The sequence below is a fragment of the Anser cygnoides genome, chromosome 19, assembly GCF_040182565.1.
Source record: "Anser cygnoides isolate HZ-2024a breed goose chromosome 19, Taihu_goose_T2T_genome, whole genome shotgun sequence".
NCBI classification, from domain to species: Eukaryota; Metazoa; Chordata; class Aves; order Anseriformes; family Anatidae; genus Anser; species Anser cygnoides.
In genome coordinates, this window is record NC_089891.1 from 3,692,915 (window position 1) to 3,714,225 (window position 21,311).

Here is a 21,311-nt window from a genome sequence, read left to right on the forward strand (position 1 = left end):
AAAAAAAAAAAAAACTTTTAATTGGCTTTAAACAGAGGAAGTTTAGACCCCTTGCCATTTAACAGATACAGCTGTGATTATTCAGTGGTCATCTAGCTGTTGAGAGTTTAACATGAGAACACTTTTAGTCTCACCACTGACATATTAAGAACGCCTAGGAAGTTTCATGTTCCTATATATGACACACCTTATTAGCTAGAAAGTTTATACTATGCTGTCATCAAGAGAAATTTTAATAACGTCCTTTCACAAGCAAACCAGAAATTCAAGTAAACTAGGATTCTCTTGTTTGTTTAGTATTTATCCCCACCCAATTAAATAAATAAAAAAAACTATAAATAATACTCTGAAGCCTACAAAACCACAAATACAGCACAAAACAAAAGATGTGAAATCATACTGAAACCACACTAAAATATGTTTTTTGCCATTACACATACCCTGTACACATTTCATTTAAGAGTGCTGCAATTCCAAATGTAGAAATTCACACAGATACATCATCAGACCTTAGAATTTTCAATAACTTTTTGCCATTTTGCTCAAAAGAATGTTTTCCTTACTTGCACATGCAGCTGGATGACCCATATTAAAACAGCTGAGATTTTACAGCTAAATGATAACACATAACTTCAAACTCAAAAACTTAACAGATAAACTGCAGTTCAAGAATTTTGGCCTTTTTTTTTTTTAAAGAATAAAGTAGCAGATTTCACTTGCTGTTCTATATTCCTCACTTTTAAAATTAAAGCAGTAGACAAAATATATTAATCATATACATCTTTATAAAATTTCACATGTTCCAAAGAATAACTGAAAGCTAAAAACCTTTCAAGTCTAGGAATATTGATTGCATGTCTCATTGTTTTCTTCATGAGACTGGCATCACTGCAGCACACTGCTGCTGATGTCTCAAAGAAAATGTGTGGGACCAATTTAATGTATTCTGGAACTGCCCGTGGTGCAACCCAGATTCTACTACTGGATTCCTTGAGAAAAACTTGACTTCAGATAGGTGAGAGAATTGTCTCAGAATCTCTGGCGTAAGTCTTAAATCAAAGCAAAACCACTCTGCATGAAAAACGCTTTAAGAATAATAAATTTAAAAAGGAATTATAACCAAAGCATCTAGTAGAAACTCAAGAAAGGCATATTTTACATCTCTGTTAAAAGGGCTGATAATGAAAAGAATGACTATTAAAAAACACTTCTTATAAACAGTTCATAGTTTTGCCTACAGTCTCAGTTTCTGATGTTACCTACTTCCCCCGAGATGTTTCACTGCCCAAGGGGGAGGATGGGAACCAGAAGGAAGATCATCCTAGTTCCAGGCCAAGCACTAACAATACAGGCCACAATAAATATCTGAAAATACGATCTGCTGTTGCTATTAACTGCTGAGCTTTCATTCTTTTCCCATACAAATAATTTGCTCTAGTAATCACGAACAAGTGGCTCACAAACATCAGCAAGGTAATCTGCCCAGACATATCTCCCAAGTCAGGGACTGGAATCATTATGAAAAACAAAGGCACATTTCAAAGCTGTTATTTGAAAAGCATTAGGACTAATAACTATTCATATGGGATAGAAGAAAATAGTTATGAGAATATTGTACAAGAATCACAAACTGTTTTGGGGCCCAGCATGAGTTACACTAATTACAGTGCAAATACATCTGCCCCCTTCTGGGATTTAGGAACAACCTAGTTCAAACATGCTGATACAGACAGCAAAATATGTCAATAACTTCAGTTCAAGTAATCAAAGAAAAAGGGCTTTCTTGATCATTTAGCTCAAAGCCATTCATTTAGACGCATAACAAAGGTGATAAACATAGAAGTGAGTACTGCCAGGCACACAGTTCTACGGCACTTCTTTTATAAGGCGAGATAAGCTTCACTAGTTACACGTCTATCAGTGCTCAACTAAATGGCTTTATTCTCATTAATCTTTGATCATTCTTCTGTCTTGGAATAACGAGTACATACATTTATAAAGCATCTCTAGAGAGATACAGAAATCTTGCTGATGACTGACAATCAATGGACACGGAAGTCATTAGAACAAGCCCAGAGGAGGGCCACGAAGATGATCAAGGGGCTGGAGCCCCTCTCCTGTGCAGCCAGGGTGAGGGAGTTGGGGGTGTTCAGCCTGGAGAATACAAAGCTTTGGGGAGAAACTAGAGCATCCTTCCACTGGCCTTTCCAGGCCTAAAGGGGGCCTACAAGAAAGCTGGAAAGGGACTCTATCAGGGAGCATAGTGATATAGGACAAGGAGTAATGGCTTTAAACTAAAAGAGGGTAGGTTTAGATTAGATATAAAGGGGAAATTCTTTACTCTGAGGTCAGTGAGGCACTGGCCCAGGCTGCCTAGAGCAGCTATGCCTGCCCCATCCCTGGAAGTGTTCAAGGCCAGGCTGGATGGGGCTTTGGGCAGCCTGGCCTGGTGGGAGGTGTCCCTGCCCATGGCAGGGGGTTGGAATTAGATGAGCTTTAAGGTCCCTTCCAACCCAACCCAACCCATTCTATGATTCTATGACATCCTCTGAAAGCCAGTACCAGTTCTGGCTGATATAAGGCAATGTCAAAACAGCAGAACAATTCAGTAATCGGGGCTGTTCTTTGCTTTAGAGCAGAAACCAAGAATTATCTGATCAACAGAGGGGTTGATAACTGACCAGAGCAACACCAGACACTCTTTCATACGTCTAGGGAATTCTCAAGTACTGAAAACAAAAATTAGGTAATCAGCTTATCAAGAACGGGTTAAGTTAATCCCAATTGCATGTATGGTTTCTGCTATTGACACTGTTTTCTGCTTAATGCCAAAGTTCAGAAAAAAAATTATATAAAAACATAAAGAAACAAGTTTGCAACATTTATAGAATGGGTAGTTTCACGCTAAGTAATTAAGCATATGAAATTCAACTACTGCAATGCAACACTTCCTTGATAATGCCCAGGAGACTGTATTTTAAATAAAATTTAGATTAAATAAGTATGTACTAAACTACACAAAGAAGCTATAAAACTACAGCTTCAGACCTTCAGAGATATAAAAACAATCACAATTGGAAAACAAACAAACAAAACCAACAACTTAGGAAAAAATATCAATAAACATGTTATGTCCATCCTGGTACTCAACTCAATTAATCTGAGTGTTGTGCTCAAGTAAACTAAGGAGGGCGTTGCTAACAGGCAACTGGGTTCAGTTTACCAAATATGTACGATGCAAGTATAATGAGTTAACAAAAGTAAGTGATGAAACCACATCACTGTAATCAAGATTTATTACTTCCAGAAGCATACACAACAGGGAGCTGCTCCTTTTCTGGTGTCCATCAGCAACAGATTTGGATTTTTAATATCATCCAAGCACCAAGAAAAGTACCATTTAAATTATCTGTTTGTTTTTTCCAGTTTTACTTTGTTCACAACAGATTTCAGCTGACCTGCCTAATAATAGCAACTTCCAGAGAATAGCTGGATTTAAAGCAGGCTCCATATTGTCCTGGGACCAAGGCAGCAACCAGACATCCCATCTCCCCTTCACATACCAGATCAGGGAAGGGTGATAGGGACAGAGGGGAAAAATCAAAGTTCAAGTATCAATTGCCTCTTAACCCAATTCAGTCACCTATATATTACAGGAGTCCTTCAGGTGCCAAAATCTGCAATTTTCTTTCAAAACAAAATATCTGATTCTATTCACAGAAACCAACCTCCACCCCATCACATGCAAAAAATAAAAAATCATAAAAAAAAATTGATGGTACTTTCCTCAAGCTACAGATCCACATTTGCAGAAGAAAAATGACAGACGTGTAGTTTGATATGGCACACAAACATACTGACATGAAAGAACGGCTATTCACTAGCGAATGATGACTACTTAATAACATCTTCAATGAAGAAAGCAAAGGACTTCTCCCCTCGGGTATTCTCAGAGAAGTTTCCAAATGCAGACACTAAAACGTCTTTCTGTGCAATTAACATTTTCTGATATTCTACTTTTCTTCAAAACTAAACAGAAGAACGATGCACTACAAATACTTTTGTTCCATCTAAAGCCAAAGGATTTACAAACAACCAGGCAGTAATATGACATCTCTTTACACTGCTAAGCTGTGTCATAGGAAAGCAAATATTAAAACAAAAAGGAAACAAACAAAAAAACACCCCAAGACTCATCTTTCTACCTTAAAATTAGCAATTGCTTGTATTCATAACATTTTTCCATCAAGTTACATTGGCATTGCAACAGGAAGGATGGTAATCTGCACACCTAGACAGGAAAGTAGATGTCCATACGTCATTTGATCAAGATAAAGGCCACATCATTAAAATGATTTTTAAGGCATTGCTTTACAGACAAGTTTTGAAACAACTATATCAAGTACAGAGTTCATGATACCTACGTATTTAAACATTTCAAAAATTTAATGTCTCTAAACCATCAGAAACAGTAGTCGAAAAACACTTAGGTTTCATATTCAGTAATAGGAATGGTACCAAAAGATTCTCCTTTTCAAGGACCAGCACGTGGGACATTTCATTAACCAGCTTTGCACTGTCACTAGGTAACTGGCAAATACACTAATAAGTTTGTCATTTGTAAACTCTCAGTAAAATGCAACTACGAGCAAGTACCAGCTCTAATCAGTGGATGATCATCACACTTCCTCCTTTCACCATGCAGTTTTACTGCTCCTGAGCAAATGTATGGACATGATAATCAATTTCTCACCGAGGTGACTCCCTTCCACTTACAGGATCTGTACATTTGACTGCTGATTATAGGCAAGCTTTGGCAGGTTCCTGTGGCAAGCTTGGAGTTAGTTCAGTCCCGCCTTCAGAGAGGAGACTCATGAAGGACACAAAGATTTAAATAAAAATGGAGAGGGGGAGGAAAAAAAAAAAGAGCAAGAATATTAAAGCTACAAAGGCATTTAATGAAAATTGTCTGTTTCTACTAAGAATGTGTAATTACTATTTTTAAGCTTTGCTACCCCCTGTGTACGGTCGATTCTGCTGCTCACAAGTAATTTCTACTGAAGGTAAATGTATTAAAAGCTCAGTATATTGCCTAGCCATTTTTGACCCCACTTTGTAGATTAGTGCTCAGAGGAACAGACACAAAAGTTTAGAGTAAAACTTGGTTGTTGGAGGGCACAAAAGCGACAAAAGCTCTCTTCGATAGCTTAGATGCTGAGGTAATGCTGAATGAAAGCAGTGGACGCAAACAAATGAATCGTAGCTTCAGGCTGGAGTAATATCAGGTGCATCTCTACACCCTGAGGGCTCAACTCCTACACTTCTTAAGTCCCTCCCCCTGAAACAACCTCCTGCAGTTTCACTTAGCGATCGGGCAGCGAACAGGTACTTCTCTCTCAGCAGTGACAGCTACAGGTTAGCAACAGGGATCGCCTGGAAGCTTTCAGACATCTCTCTCTCTGGTAAGTGCCTTTATTTAGACATTTTTTTCAAATAAAATGTGTTTATATTAACAATTAGAAAGGCAGTCAGAGGCATGCGTTTTTCAGCTGTCTCGGAAGCCTAAGTTCCTCCTAACAGGTGCATTTACTGCACTGGTTTAAGCTTTCAGCAGAAAGTTCCAACAGAAGAGGCAAAGATTTTAGTCTGTGAGACAAAGTGACTCTGAGAAGTTTTTACAATAACTTACACTTGTTGGTGAAAAGTGTTTTAAGCACCTTTTCCCATGGGGAGAGTTAATGTATTATACTGAAGAATGACAGAAAGCTGTACTGCTTGAAATTGCTACGTTTAGTCTGCCAACTCTCCTTTATATAGTAGGACTGCGTTAATCTGAAAAGCTTGTATGGCAATGACATACTCAGTTTCGGTTTTGATTTATTAGTTTTCCAGCTTGTGGGAATTGACTAAATTTGCTAAAAGAAAATTGGATTAAGTTATCCTTTCTCTAACTAATTAAAGTATATTAAGATGTGGAGTTATTAATTTAATATTTATGGAGACTTCTTTCTTCTTATCCCCACCACCTGAGCAAGTTAGCTATCTCTGCCGCTGCACTTCCTCTCGCGCACTCGCACACACACAGGAGCACGCAGTCCTCCGGTCCGGACCTTCAGCACACACTTCCTTCCCAGTCCTCGCCAACCCACTCCTCTCGCCCATGTTTCCTCCTAATTAACAAGCAGTTGTGTTAAAATTTATCTTTCAGTTTAAAGGAACTGGAAGTTTAGAAGGGAGTGGTTGTTAATCACTGGAAAATCTCAGCTAGAATAAAACTCACAAATCTTGTTCTTGCAACACTCTAGGTAGGTGACAATGGCATGTCCTTGAGTTATGCAATAATGCCACATCACAATATTTTAATTATAGCATGTCCTTCAAAATGTTCCACCCCAGTGAGTGCTCCTGGTCAGAGAGATCAACATCACCAAAGGATACTGCAGTAATAATGGAGTGTGCATGACAAACTGTTACGTAGTTTGCTAAAGCAGTGTCCTAAAAAGAAACATAATTACCAGCCCTGCTTGTAATAAAAGACATTTTGAAATTTCCCCTTTGATCAGCTGGACATCTTAAACAATTTAGACTACTTAAAAACCTAAAAAAAAAGAAATCATATATATGTATGTACATATATATGTGTGTATGCATGTGTATGAATACACAGGTGTATATTTGTATGTATATACTTATACACAAAAACATTTTTGTTTATGTATTTACACATACATGCACTCAATGCTAAATAATATTCTTGCTTTCTGGACTTGCTAGCATTTTTAAAAGCAAGGAGGTAGCAACAACACACTTTACAAACTGGACAAAAACTTGCTGCTCTCAATCTCGGGCTGGAAAGGGCTACAGACTGGGACGCTGTAAGGAGGAATGCTGTCGACACAGAACAAACAACTAATACAACCTCAAGTTTAACCCATATTATCTGAACAACCTATTTTCAGTAAGAACATAAATAAATACCACTACACTTCAAACCTAAAAAGAGAAATTCATGATAATATGTAAATACCCACACCTCTAAAATCAGGTATTCAGGAAGTAAATTCTCAATTTAAAAGAAAAATAAAGTTGCATGAAAATTATCATCCTACTACTGAAAGATTTTTCCCATTTTTAAAAGGATATTACAAGTTATAGTATTCAAGTTTAAGGGAAAAGCAGCTAGTTATTTTGATTTTTCTTGCTAATACTAAACTTTAATTTCAGTAGCAGAAGACATACACTGTACAACTATAAGCAACTGGCATTATTTATAATAGAGGCAGTCTTAATTGGTGCAGCTATTTTAAACCATTATTGTTTTTTCCAGTTTTATGTGTGCGATCAAAGAGTTTTAATTTTTTTTAATTATGAAACATGTACCTCTGCCAGACACTGCTGTGTTTTACTTAGAAATGGGAAGAGAAATTGTCTTCCTTGGTTTGGTTTAGAAATGTTTTACTACTGGCATTTTTAAGCCGTATGAAAAAAAGGGATTAACCAGTAAAAGAGACGAACAGAATATTCGTCTGGCTGACACTAGCCGAAGTTTCCTAAAGGGTAAACACCCTTTAAAAGAAGCTACTCGTTCGACACCTCGCAAGTAAGCAGCACGCAGTGGGAGCACCACTGTCTGCAAGCTGAGCATGCCATCAAAAGAAATAATGAATTAAAAAAAAAAAGTGTTTGTAATTCTGTCCTGCTATACACATTGCAAAAAAGCTGCCAATGCTCTAACTTTCTAACATTAGAACTGCAACAATGCATTTTATCTTGTTAAGAAATGATAGTTAATACTCTGTTGAACAGGAATAACTTGAATCAAAATTAAATACCAAGTACAAAGTCGGGGGGGGGGGGGGGAACAGGACACACAAGAATTTACACTATTAAGTGAAGGAAAGCTAGAAGAACAAGAAAATCTAATTAACATCTCTTTATTATAAATACTGCACCTGAATGCAAATTCAGACTGTATCATAAATGGCTAAACTAAGAATGCAATGGAGTTTTGACAACAATATCTTTTTTTCAAGAACAATTAGTACAAGTACTTCCAAGAAGATATGAGGAATAACAGGTACAAACTGACTTGATCAAGTCCATCACAAACTGTCCAAGTTAGTTATACATCATTAGTCAAAAATAAATACAACAAATTCACTTAAGGAAAAAAAAAAAAAAAGACCAGCTAAGCCTCCTTAGCTCCAATATTTTTATATATTTTTTAAATTATTTTTTAAGTAAAAGTGCTATTCTTAATCTTGCACAAGAATGCTAGTTATCACTATTTAAAATAGTTTTTATATACTATGTTTGTTTTTTTAATTTACTGAGCTCCATTTTAATCAGATTCCAATGACAAGACTTTAACATGCTGCTGTATATTTCTAGTGATTTTCGTTTACATTGTAACATTATTAGTCTCCAACTCAAAAAAAAGCTGTATTAAAAATTCAGGAAAAGCTATTAATATTCCTATTTCTTTAGACTGTCACATTTAATTATTTGTTAACTTTAAGAAAGTTTGTTTTTCCTATTTACAGAGCAGGTACGCTTTTTTTTTTTTTTAGAATGTCTTCACAATTATTATTTTAACAAATTAATATATCTTTCACATCAGAAAAAAAAAAAAGTATTACAATTTGCTAGAATTACTATACCTGGTAAAACAAGCAGCAGTTCTGTAGCTTTGCCTTCAGTTTTCATAATGTGTTGCATGCTATTTTCTAGTAAATAATCTCTTATTTAAGAAATGTAAAAACATCTCTACTTTAACTAAAATCTCACAGCACATAATCACCAACTATTCTTTTCATAAACTTGATATTTTAATAGTACTATTTCAAAGTTCTATGTAGAAAGCCGTTTAAAAAAAATAATTTAAAAAACCAAGCTATACTAGTCACTCCTACAATTAGTATTCCTGCAGTTTCGGGTAACACAATAGATACAGTACGTGGTTTTGCAACAGTCATCATTTTGATAATGATGCTTATAGTTCATGATGAAATCATCAGTTTTTAGATCTCTGCCATAACACATCCTATAAAATCATGAGAACTTGACTCTGAGAGTTTCTCACGCCTTCAGAATCAGTGAACATAATGGAACAAGCTGATACAAGCCCTCCTGACTTATCTACTGAGCAAATCATTAGGCTGTATAAAGTATCCACAACCTTACTTTTTCTGAAGAAAGGCAGATAGATCATGCCCCTGTAAATCAATTGCTGTCTGCCACTTTTTACGTGAATTGATATGCTTGTGTGTCTGTGTTAACCACATGCAATACGTAAGGTGCTGCACAGCAGAAGAATGTGAAATGTGTTTATCAAGCAGAATATTCTATTAGTCAGATATTGCAGGACTCATTTCTCTTAATTGAATTAGGAAGAGGAAGAAAATTGGTGTGGTTTTATCCTTCGAGAGATTGGCCACTTTTGAGGTATCCACTGAGATTAAGCTGTTAGGAAATGCCATGCCAGTTAAAAGAGGGGGAGTTGGTCAGTGTCTGAAAGAGCCAAGTCAGCTACCCAAGTGCAACCAATCCACTCCACCCTCGTTTCACCAAGCAGGAAATTCCCTCCTCTCTTTCCCCAACCGGCCTGACAGGCTTGCCCCATATCCAGCTGCTGCCAGGACCTGCCTCTTCTCATTTTACCCACCTCCACTTCTCTCTCAACAGCTCCACCTAGATTTCTCCTTTCATCTTCTGAATGAATGTTCCTTCAGTTTTCAAAGAAAACTCCTTCAAGCCCAAAGCAGCTGCAAGTGACTAGCACTGCTGAAAATTAAGACACTTCTACAAGTATGTCTAGGTGCTGAAGGACGTTAAATTTTAATATATGTCTATTTTAAGGCTGGCATCTAGCATTTTTGTTTTGTTTTAAAAAAAAACACAAACACAAAACACATTATATATAATATTAAGGGGAACAGAGTTAAAAGGATGTCTTAGTTTGTGTTTAGTTCCAGTATACCTAATTTTAACCTTTGTGTTACAGTTCCTGTGCTACCAATTACGAAAGTTGCTTTCCGGCACCCCCTCTTCCCTGAGACACCACGGGAGTTGGCTTCCTCTTTTCACCTGGGAAGAAGGATTCCAGAAACCTGAAAAACTGGAAACATCAAGAGGCTAAAACTGAGGAAAGCTAACCACAAGAAAGTTTTTATAAAGAACCATTACATTTAATTGTTTAAAGCAGCAAAAAAAATGAGTCTCCTCAAAGAACGTAAACCAAAGAAGCCTCATTACATCCCAAGACCACCAGGAAAGCCATTTAAGTATAAGTGCTTTCAGTGCCCCTTTACTTGCAATGAGAAATCCCATCTTTTTAACCACATGAAGTATGGCCTCTGCAAAAACTCCATTACTTTAGTATCAGAGCAGGATCGCGTTATCAAGTGTCCAAAGGCTAGCTCCTTGGAGCCCAAACAGATCAATCAGCTCGACACTGCAGTCAAAGCAACTTCTTCTAAGTCTGTCACCAATGGACTGTCAAATCTCGATTCAAAGCCTCAATACGCTTTTCCAAAAGAAGATGCCAAGGAAAACGTTGAATTACAAAACCAGGCAACAACCACAGCAATTCAAGGACAAAAACCTGCAATTCAGAAGGAATTATCCCCTGCCAGTACTACAACAGAAAGCGCCATCAGCATGCAGCCTCTTTTGGACAGCATTGTACGGCCCTCAGCTTTTGTTCCTGTAGGAGAACACAGAGATAGCAAAGGCCCAGAAACTAGTGAAGTACCTGAAATTATATCGCTCCCTAACAAAAGTTCACCTTTTCACACTAAATCTGCATTTCATGCACCAAGTCACCCCTGGAAAGCAGGCTCTCCTTTCCTCCCAGAATTTCCACATAAAGTTCCTCCCACAAAAGGCTTTGGTTCCATCTCACCTTACATGCAGCCGATGATTCCAGAGTACTCGCCCCATTTTTATGAACATAGGCTGGCCATCTACACACCTTACTTGCTTCCAGGTAATTCAGAGTGTGAAAGCTCTGCTCTGTCCGTCTACGGCACACAAGACCAGAGACACTTTCTTCCCCATCCTGGGCCACTTCCAAAACCCATAAATCCATCAGCATATGAACACTATCGATTATTCCAACAATATCATTCCGCTCCTCCTATACCGTATGGATTTTGTAGGCCAACCGATCCTCCGTTTTACCGATTTTCACACGTAGCTGGTATTAACAGGGATCAAAGCTCTCATCTAATGGAAGAAACTACCTTGTTGTATCCAGCTTCTTTAAGTCCATCCCAACAATACCCTCTAGGTTCGCATAAAAAACAAGCGGACTATGAAAAAGAAATGACATTACTGCATGCCAAAAGTCATTCCAAAGATGACCAAAATGAACGCGAGAATGCTAAAATGAGCCCTCTGGCAGGAAGCGCAGCAACAGGCTCCCCAGGTAGACCTAGCCCAACCAACTTCACCCAGACAAGCCACGCATGTGAAGGCTTATTTGACCTCTCCAATAAGTCATCTTCCACATCGCTTGGCAAGTATGATCAACCAGAAGAAAACTTCACAGCTTTCAGACCTGTGAGAAAAAGCACTGATCAACCAACTCAACTTCAAAGTGTGCCGACACAGCAAGATCGTGCCGATTCACCTGCCAGGTAAAATAGTAACATCACTTTGCGAGTTCTTGTCAGACTTCTTAGGGGCACACAAAGACAGCACGTATACATTTCACGCAATGCCCTTAAAGTACATTTATATTTATAGTACTGAGATAATTGTTCTATTTGATTTATCTGCAAAGCGGATACACACAACTGTAAAGCTCCCAGTTGGATAGTGAGTAGAGCACTCCTTCACCTGAAGTGCATCGGGTATCTGTAACATCACTATGTATGTATCTGTGTATTTCGGGAAAACACCTGTATTAGAGTGATACCTACAGTGAAAGGGACATGGGGGAGGGAAAGGAAGAAAAACAAAGTGGTCAGACTAATAACCTTTTTTTTTTTTTTTCTCTTTCTCTGTCCACTTCCTCAGCCCCAATTTAAAAGATTAACTGATAGCGAATTCTCTTTTGTCCTCTTTTCTTGCAGCATTAATGTCACTGATGAAGATTCATACACACCTAACGAATGCCCTAACAATGAAGGTTCACTGTCCAACACCGAAGAAGACACAGGAATAGCTCCCCTTAATCTTTCAAAAAAGGCTGACACAAATGCAGGACCTGCTCATGAACACGCATACAAAACCACATCCAAAACAGAAAGTCAGAACTTTCTAGAACTGCAAGATATGCCTCTGAACCTCTCGGTAAAAGATTCCTGCAACACAGGAAGCCTGAAAACATCATCCCACAGTCCATCTCGTGATAATGGTGCTGCTACTTCTCCGAACCCCGACAATGAAAACTCTGGCGCAGATGTGTGTAACCCCAAGAACCCTACTAACAGCGTCTGCAACAAATCTTTCCTCGCTCACCGTAACGAAGCTCAAGACTTACGAATAATCGATAGTTGTGATGAACAGAAACAAACAGCAGCCGTAGCGCTCTGTCAGCTGGCTGCATACAGCCCTAGCAAAGTTAGAATGGACAACGAAGGGCAGAGTCCTCAGGACTGTAACACTTCGTGTACAGAACCTGCACTTAATTCTTCTGATACTCAGGATACTCAGTGCAATCAAAAAGTAAAAGGACAAAAAAGGACAAATCAAAAAGAATCTGCAAAATCACAGCAAGGCACTAAAAGAGTAAGGCCAAATGACTGTAGCCGAGTCTTTACTTTAAGGAAGAGAACAAGAGTATCTTAATGTTTCCCTTTCCAGTGAGTTTCTAGTCACAGAAGTTAGTGACCAGCTACATCAGAAAACGTCTATAAACCATCTCTTATTGGATTTGGTCCGTGACAAGATACATTCAATCTCTCCCGTGTAAATAATGTTCATATTTTTATATTAAAGTTTTTAAGTAATTGAGCTTTCCCTTGTAGAAGCTCAGACTTCGATGAGTGAATTTTTGCATTCATTACTAAAGCCAAAGTACATTAGACAAAGCTCTAAGGTTTTTTGCAATTGTATTAATGTAAAATAATTTTTACAACTTCTTTTCCTACAAGATGTTTAAGCTCCAGAAACAATACTGTTCAATAACATACTGTCAGTATTTTTCAGGCTTAATTTCATTTAATAATTTTTGGTCTTTTTTCTTTGGAAAACTTATTTCACTGTGCAGTAGTTTAAATAAGCTTAAGATTAAACCCGGCTATTTAGAATTTACTGTAAAAACTGTTCTGTGCACTTCGCCTTTATGCCATAATGCAAAACAGACCAAATTTAGTTACTTAGAGGCAGATGCCAGTTTAAACAGACTGATCCAAACCTTGTAAAAACAAACTTCTCTTCTGTTGGCTAAGAACAAGACTTACATTAAATCAAAGAAAGTCTGCAACAATTTAACAAATGCGGTTTATGTTTATCTTTAACTGAACCACTATGAAAACAATACTGAAAATATGAAAGTCAACAGTTTAGGTGCCTAATCCTCTGAGGTTAAGACAGACACTGGGCAACCTTCAAACTCCAAGTCTAGAAGGATATTTATATAATTTATTTCACCTGAGAAAACTCTCCCGGTGAAGGTTTTATTTCAGAAAAAATGTGTCACCAGTTATGTGTTTCAGTGTGCTTATAAATAGATCCTAAAACTGTTTACTGCTTCTAAAACTGTGTATATAAACTTGTAATTTTTCAAATAAATCTGTAACCTATACTTAAAATATATGGAAAGTCATTAATGAACACAAAAGCATTCACTACACTATCCGTAACACACATTAAAAAATAAATCAGCAGAGAACTTGCTAGCTAACTTTTCAATTTACAAGTAGAATGAGGTATTGAGTACCAAACAACTCTGAAAAAGGAACTTTCTTAAGTGAAGGAAGTTCATTATGCCGAGTAATTCATCTGCACTTTAGCCCCATATGACAGGCCTTTCCACAAAGCTGCTGTCCAGCATATCCAAGGCTTCTACAAAAAGTATAACTGAAATGAGGCTGTTCATTGTATAAACACCTGGCCTGAGCTTGAACAGTGTGCACTATCAGTCTTAAGTAAAACAGACCCAGGCTAAGCATTATTGACTTAAAAATATGGTATACATTTCTCATTGAGATTGACATCTCTCATTCAGATAAGAGAGATCCTCGCGCGCCTAAGCATTATTAGTAGGCGTAGACATTTATAAAGAAGCAGAGATGTGTTCAATGCAACGTCCCCAGAACTTACTGTGTAATTTTTGTGCTCTGGTGTTCTGAGACAAATTTTTTAGAATGCTCTGGCTAAACTTAACATTAAACAGTCTATTACAGACATTAAGTTTCTGAGTTAAGAAACAGAAAAAGAGTAACAACACAGATCTCTAATATTTCATAGAGAAAGCTTTTCAGATCATCAGAAGACAAAAATACCAACGTGAAGTTTGAACAAAGGGAATATGGTGACAGAGAAAGTCCGGTTAAATCATGATGGCGAGGCAGTAAGAATTAAGTTGTACATCAGTACTTGATGAGACAAGGAGAAAGGGATTCTTTCTAGGCCAAGCTTAAGGCTTCAAGATTAAGGACAAATGCTACCAAATCCACAATTCCTAACCATGAAATTACAGAGTCTACCGTCCCTGCTTTTTTTTTCCCCCTTCCAATTACATGAAGCTATTTGTCTCACTAATCTCTTGAAGCTGAAATTTTCATAGGTCCTCTTATCCATAATTTTCAAAACTCTCATCTCTTCCTCCTTTTTAATTGGAATTCCTTTAAGTCAACACGGAAGAAAAGCCTTCTGGTCATTTTCCATACAATTAAAGGATTTATTCTTCACCATCTCTAGGAAAATGCTCACAAATTAGCTCTAGTGGTGAAATACACTACATCTCCATGCTTCAAATGAGCCAAAACTACACTGAAGAGAAACTTTAGATCAGCTACCTTCATTAACTCAATTTCTGTCATTCCTAACGGACATCCCTCTCACTCAGTGTTCATAAACAAATTACTGTAGGGCTTCACTTCCTTTAGAACAACAAAATCTGTCCTCACACTTACCTACCTATTCTCTTGCTGCAACTTATACCCATTAGCTGTAGTCTTGTTCTTATCACTGAAAACAGTTGTCAAAAGGAAAGGCTGTCTTTCAAGAGGAAGAGAATAAACTTTCAGCTTAGTCTCCTCTCATCCAAATAACCTTAGTTCTTACAAGCTTTCGCTGTCAGTCTTATTTTCTGTTCTCAAAACTCCAGTTGCTTTAGGCTAGCTTCCTCTAAACAATGTTTTAAGTGTGATGTCCCTAATTGAATACCATATGAGTCATAATTTTCATATCAAGTAAGACAGAAGGATTACTGCACTGTGTTTTTGACTTTTTTTTTTTTTTTTACCACCTTGTTCTACTGAGACAAATAAAGTTGTTGACTGATGTGGGTGACCCACATGAACTGTTAAATTCTTTCACATGACACTACTGCCCAGGATTCACTTCTTGTATCTTCAGTTGCGTAGTTACTTATTCCTGACTAGGACTAGTACTTTGCACTTGTCCTCATTTCTTAGATCATTTGGTGAAGGACAATCTGAACCTAAGTCTGTCTGTCAAAGTACAGCACAGTTCCTCTTAACATCGCTGTGTTAGCTTCTCTTCTGACTTCCAGAATTCTTTCCTTTGTTTTACTCCAAATTATTGTAATTGACTTTGAGTTTCTACATTAATAGTGGATTGGATAAACTGCATAAAGCAAAACTTACAGAAGGGAGACTTGTAAATTCGGAATATACTGCATTTAGTATAATTATTTTCAAATTAATTTAAATGGAAAAAAAAGGGTCCACTAAAACAAAAGAAATGGAGAAGGCACAATTTCAAGCGTGCTGTGCCTATTCTACTGCCTAGATAGGCTCACCAATAATTCTCACAAAGACACAATGTGTTTTGTCATTACCTGTTATACTCTTCACTAGCTGCATCCCACTGTATGACCAAGTCTTTCAAATTTTATCCCTGCAAATTCAGACTGCCCTCTTTTACACATCCTTCACATCATACATTTCTGCCTTATGTATAATTCATTCTTGAATATCATATAACTGAAGGAGTTGCAGTTTAGTCAAGATAATCACTGACTAGGTTTCTTGCTCATCCTCTTAAAGGAGGATGGTTTGAATTCTTAGCAATACTTTATTAAGAAACTTTCAATTTCAAAATAAAAACAAATATTTTTCCTTAGACCTTGATGCCTCTCTCCTTCTCAGAAAGACTTTGCCGCCATGACTGTGTTCCCTCCTTCCCTTCCTCCCCTATCTTAGCTTTATGCTCTTCTACCCTAGTAGTAGAAGGCTATATTAAGCAATCTGATGAATTAAAAATTTGCGTATAAGCCTACGTATCCTAAAATCACTTTCACAGGCAGCAATACATTTTCAGTTCACATGTGTAGAAAAAGAAGGGTGTAAAGGATACAACCCTCAACCTTACTCCACATACACAAAAACTGTACCTAAAAAGTGAAGAGAGATGGTTTCACAGCACAGGTCATATCACAGGCAGAGCTAGGATTCACTCATGTCTTTCTCACTCCTACACAATATCAAACCTGCATGAACCCTTTAGTTTACACCAAAATAAAAAAATCTATTACAGTAGGCTATCCTGATTCCTTGATAAAGCTATACAGTTTCGGTTTAATTTGAACTAAAATAGAGTTACCTTTAGACGACTTCCTATTCTTAAAGGGTTTTTAAGAAAACTTTTAAAAGGTAAAGGGGAAAAAGTAATTAGAAAAGGGAAACCTCCTGCACAACACTATCTGCACAAAAACTCTCACATTCAAAACATAGTATTTGGCATATGCACTCTTTTCACAGGGACTGAATAATAAACTGTATTAAATATATTTTACATTTTCTTCTCAAAGTCAGCAGATAGCCAGAATAGAAAAGATGTAGCAATCTAGCTCACTAATACAAAATACCAGTTTTGAAACATTTTTGAAAATTAGTGTTCCCTCTCTCTGTTCCTACAACAATGCAAGAATATATGGTGAGATCAAAAGAACCACCTAGCCCAAGGTACAGCTTTAAAAGTGCCCAGTGGTGGATATGTGCTACTGCATTACATTTTGTCACTTCAAGCAAATTAAACAAAATCATGGAAGACAGAACTACTACCTTCACATTAATATCTATGTGCTTCAATGAATGTTGACACAGAAAACACACAAAAACAATTTCTTCTGCCCCATTATTTCTTTCCATTCTCATACTTCAAAAAACCATAAAAAAATTAAAACCCTTAACTGTATAAATTATATCAAACTTTCCTCTGAAACTTAATCATTAACAAACAGAGTTAGCCACCAACTTTAAAGTGCAAGTTAGTCATCAATTATTTAATATATTCCATTTAAATAATGACATTGACACAATATAGACACATACAGAATTATTTTTTATACAACTGCACAAAGAAACATGGGAAGAATTAAAAAGAAAAACCCAAGAAACTAATTTCATTTTGGAAAGAAAAATTTATTAAGTATAAATAAGGCACACCCAAAACAGTACTTTTGATAGAAGCACCTTAAATATCCCCGTAGGCGTACTTTTTACTCTAGAATTCAATACTACGGTCATTATTCAGCACACATCAGCAAATTCCAGTCTATTGCCACATATTAAGTCTCTAAAACTACAACCTGTTAATTCACGAGCACAGTAACATTCAGCAACTGCAACTTACCATCTGAGATCCGGGAAGGGAGTAACAATCCTCTTCTGCCTAATTCAGCCAGAGCCAGGCATCCACCATGCCATGCATTGTCTGTTTCCTGAAAACTAATTTTAGAACAAGTTTTATTAGGACTAACCTTCCCTTTTTGGATTTCATTTGTCATGGTGAATTCCTAACATTTTAAAAGACACCAACCAGCATGTATTTATTGTGTTAATATTCCTGTTAGATTTTTAAAACATAAGAATGGTGAATGGAACATGTTTTCTTTCCCATTTTGTGCAACATAAATACTGATGTAAACATGATCAAATAAGCAATGACACAAGCAAAAAAAAAAAAAAAAGGAAAGAAAACAACCACCACTTATCAATATAAACGTAATAAACGTACCCTCTTTACAAAAGAATGCAATACAAAACACTCATCCAGAAAAGGAAAACAACTTCCTATTACACTGCCAAAGATGTAGGTTTACAGAATATATCTGAGATAACGAATGAACTGAATGCCAAACACAATCCTTAACTAGCAAAAGATGTCCGAGCAGTACAACAAACGTATAATACAAGCCTGTGCATTTCAAAGGTGTCTAAACACCACTGTTTGCTGATTTAAACAAAACCATAGACCAAAACAGTGCCTTATGGTGAACACAGCAAAAAGAATTTCAAAAACGGTACACAGATTTTGGTGGACTGGCAGGTAAAGGAGTGAAAAGTGCTGTGTGACTAAACATGCATGAAGTTAATTTTGTATTAAACTAGGAATAGGAACCTAAACTATGTCACACTAAAGCTTCATCTCTCCCAGTCATCCTGTCTCTGAAATGGGCCAATAGCAGATGCTTAGCCAGAGACAAAGCGCAAAGGATCGTTCCCTCATTAGCCTCCTCCTGGCTTTGGCAGTCCCAAGTACAGGGACTTCCCAAGCCAGAGGTTGCATCCAGAATGTCACATTTAATAACCTCTGATGGGACTCTCTTCCATTAATTTGGATAATCCCTTTTTGAACTCCCTTTACACTTTTGGCTTCCATAACATCCTGTGGCAATGACTTCTACAGTTTAATTGCGTGTAAATGTACTTCCTGATACTTCCCAGTTGTCGCATTCTGAGGAAGAGTGAATAGTAAACAATTACTCGCTTTCCCTATTTCTTTCATATATATGATTTTATGTATCTCCATTAGACCCCTCTACTTTTTCTTTCCACTTGGAAGAATCCACGTCAGTTAAATCAATTCTTGATGATTCAGTTTTGTTATCTCTTCCTTTCTTAATAATACCTAACATTCCATTTGCCTTCTTTATTTTCTGACTGCTGCTCCACTGACACCTTCACAAAACTATCAAACTATGAATAGTGAATTCAAGATCTCTTTCCTGAGTAGTAGTAACTTTTATAGCTGGCTGTGTTCTTCCCTAAGTGCATTAGTTTGCATTCATTAAACATTATATTTCATGCCATTTACTGTCTAGTTACTTTATTTAGGCTTATATAACATTTTCTTTTCTGTCACCTTTAGTTTTCACTGTATTAGCTAAGTTAAACCATCAATCAATTTCATCACCCCACTGTTCACCTTTTTTCGAGGATAATTTTTGAGTATCTTGAACAGCAAAGGACTCCTATGGATCCCTGCAGACTGTGCTGAAAGTCTCACTGCGATAAATGGTCATTTATTTCTTCCCTGCCTCCTGTCTTTGAATTTATCTATAAGACATCCTTTCTTCTTATCCTGACAGATACAATTTAAAGTGCCTCTAAAGAGCAACTGACTTTTTATTTTATGCAGTAGATATTTAGTGCAAAGCATACAGAAGAGATTCTCCTTTGTCTTGTCTACATTCATTCCCAAGTGCTTTTGGAGAAAGCAGGTCACTCAATTACTAGCTGCATTACTCACCCCTATGACTTGAAAAACAAGGAAAGAAAACACTACGAGTACAGGTCTTTGAAGCTTCAGGGATAATTGAGATCAGCAGCACCTCTTAAATTAATCCCAGTAGCGCAGTGGAAGTATTGGCTAAGTAGATACTTTCACGTTGCAAGTTTTTAAGACACCATAGCTTCTTTTTTTATTGCATTATCCTTTTATTGAAATTTTTAATTTGCACTGTCAAGCAAGGTGGGATTTATTTTTTTTTAAAGAGTAGATGTGAGTGTCAAACTAAAGATTACCTGTATTTTTTGCCAATAAAGAAATTATTCTTTTTGTTATTAGCTCCTGTGGTACAACACTTACACAGTTTTACTGTGTACTGTGGATAACCACTTTTTATGTAACCCAAACTTGTCACCTCCTACTTTAGTTTATTTCTAATAATATAAAATCTAGAGGGCAATCATTTCCCTGTCATTTACAACGTCCATCACTCTTCCTAGATGTTTTAGCCTCCCCTCACATAGAGGCTGATTCTTAACTCGAATGATCTTCAGAATCCTTTTGGAATATCATTTCCAGGTCTACTATTTGCACAGAACACTCAAGATATGAGTACACCAGGAATTTCTAAGGGAGCAAGCTAATGAGCTTATAAAGTCTATTTATTTATTTATTCATTCTCAAAGATCAACTTTAGTCCTTTCAAATTAATTTAGAATGGGGTGGAGATAGAGGATTAGGAACAGTTTATTGAACACCCTGAGTGCAGTACACCTATGCCTTAGGAGATTCTGAAATCTGGGAGAAGAAAGACAATAAAATTTACAGATTTTTAGACCTGTTTTTGTAACTGTAGTCTTCCTATTTCATAAACAGACACGTTTCACATGCACATAAAATATGAAGTAAGATTTTTACCTAAAACAATCCAACAGAGACCCAACCACATCATCTGCTAATTCTTTTGGAAGTCTTCCAGTTATTCTACCAATTCTAGAGAAGAAAATAAAAAAGCATACAGTGATTCATTAGTACTGCCATTTGATGAATAAATCCAATAAAAATTTAGTTACTGGAAGCTTACAATACGATGACTGAATTCAAGGTGACAATGGATCATGCTAACACCATTAGCCTAAAACACCAATCTCAAGCTTGAAGCAAAAGCTACAAAGTAGAGAATTTAACACAGAAATATATTTTTTTTCAAAGGGGAGGAGAAAAAAGACATTTTGAAGAAATACTACTTTATAGCCTTTAAGTCAAATCTTACACAAAACGTCTATTTCCAAACCCAGCTGTAATTTTCCTGTACACTAGCCCCATCTCATATGCACCCAGAAAAAGTTATAAACACAGCTTTACAGCATGACCTGTCCTAAGGCCATTTGAAATAACTGTGAATATTGACAAGACAGAAATTATCAATCATAGGTTACATTAGACTGTATTTTTGTTGTTTAATAGTTTAGAGTAACAATAAGAAACTTACCCTTTTGCTGCAGACCACCTGACAATAGTATCTTTGTCTTTCAGTCCAACCAACAATTGCTCTGCAGATAAATTTATTGAAACGAAACAATTATTTTCATTTATTTAACAAGAGAAATACTTTTTAAAACACTAAAGATCCATTTTCCTCTTAACATAGCTGCCTCCTA

At 36.7% G+C, this 21,311-nt stretch overlaps 2 protein-coding genes across 5 annotated transcripts in view; one reads left to right on the forward strand and one right to left on the reverse strand.

Moving 5' to 3' along the window:
* Window positions 1–21,311, reverse strand: part of TBCD (tubulin folding cofactor D) — a 126,925-nt gene that overhangs the window by 81,352 nt on the left and 24,262 nt on the right. For all 4 annotated transcript variants that reach the window (XR_010825866.1, XM_048075898.2, XM_066980140.1 and 1 more), the window contains 3 exons: window positions 21,143–21,203; window positions 20,569–20,643; window positions 17,773–17,867 (listed from right to left, as the gene is read on the reverse strand). Coding sequence is in view for 3 of the 4 variants with exons in the window: in XM_048075898.2 (XP_047931855.2) it covers window positions 17,773–17,867; window positions 20,569–20,643; window positions 21,143–21,203 (231 nt within the window). In the remaining variant the exon portion in view is untranslated. The remainder of the gene's footprint in view (window positions 1–17,772; window positions 17,868–20,568; window positions 20,644–21,142; window positions 21,204–21,311) is intronic.
* ZNF750 (zinc finger protein 750) lies at window positions 5,357–13,735 on the forward strand. Its single transcript, XM_013198426.3, has 3 exons — window positions 5,357–5,462; window positions 10,004–11,639; window positions 12,078–13,735. The coding sequence occupies exons 2-3, from the start codon at window positions 10,213–10,215 to the stop codon at window positions 12,793–12,795; spliced, it is 2,145 nt and encodes a 714-aa protein (XP_013053880.3). The 5' UTR covers window positions 5,357–5,462; window positions 10,004–10,212; the 3' UTR covers window positions 12,796–13,735.

What these genes read in the sequence shown, in the direction of transcription:
- ZNF750 (XM_013198426.3), top strand. Translation starts at nt 10,213, where the DNA reads ATGAGTCTCCTCAAAGAACGTAAACCAAAGAAGCCTCATTACATCCCA. An exon ending in CGTGCCGATTCACCTGCCAG is followed by an intron (nt 11,640 to 12,077) that starts GTAAAATAGTAA and finishes CTTTTCTTGCAG; the next exon opens with CATTAATGTCACTGATGAAG.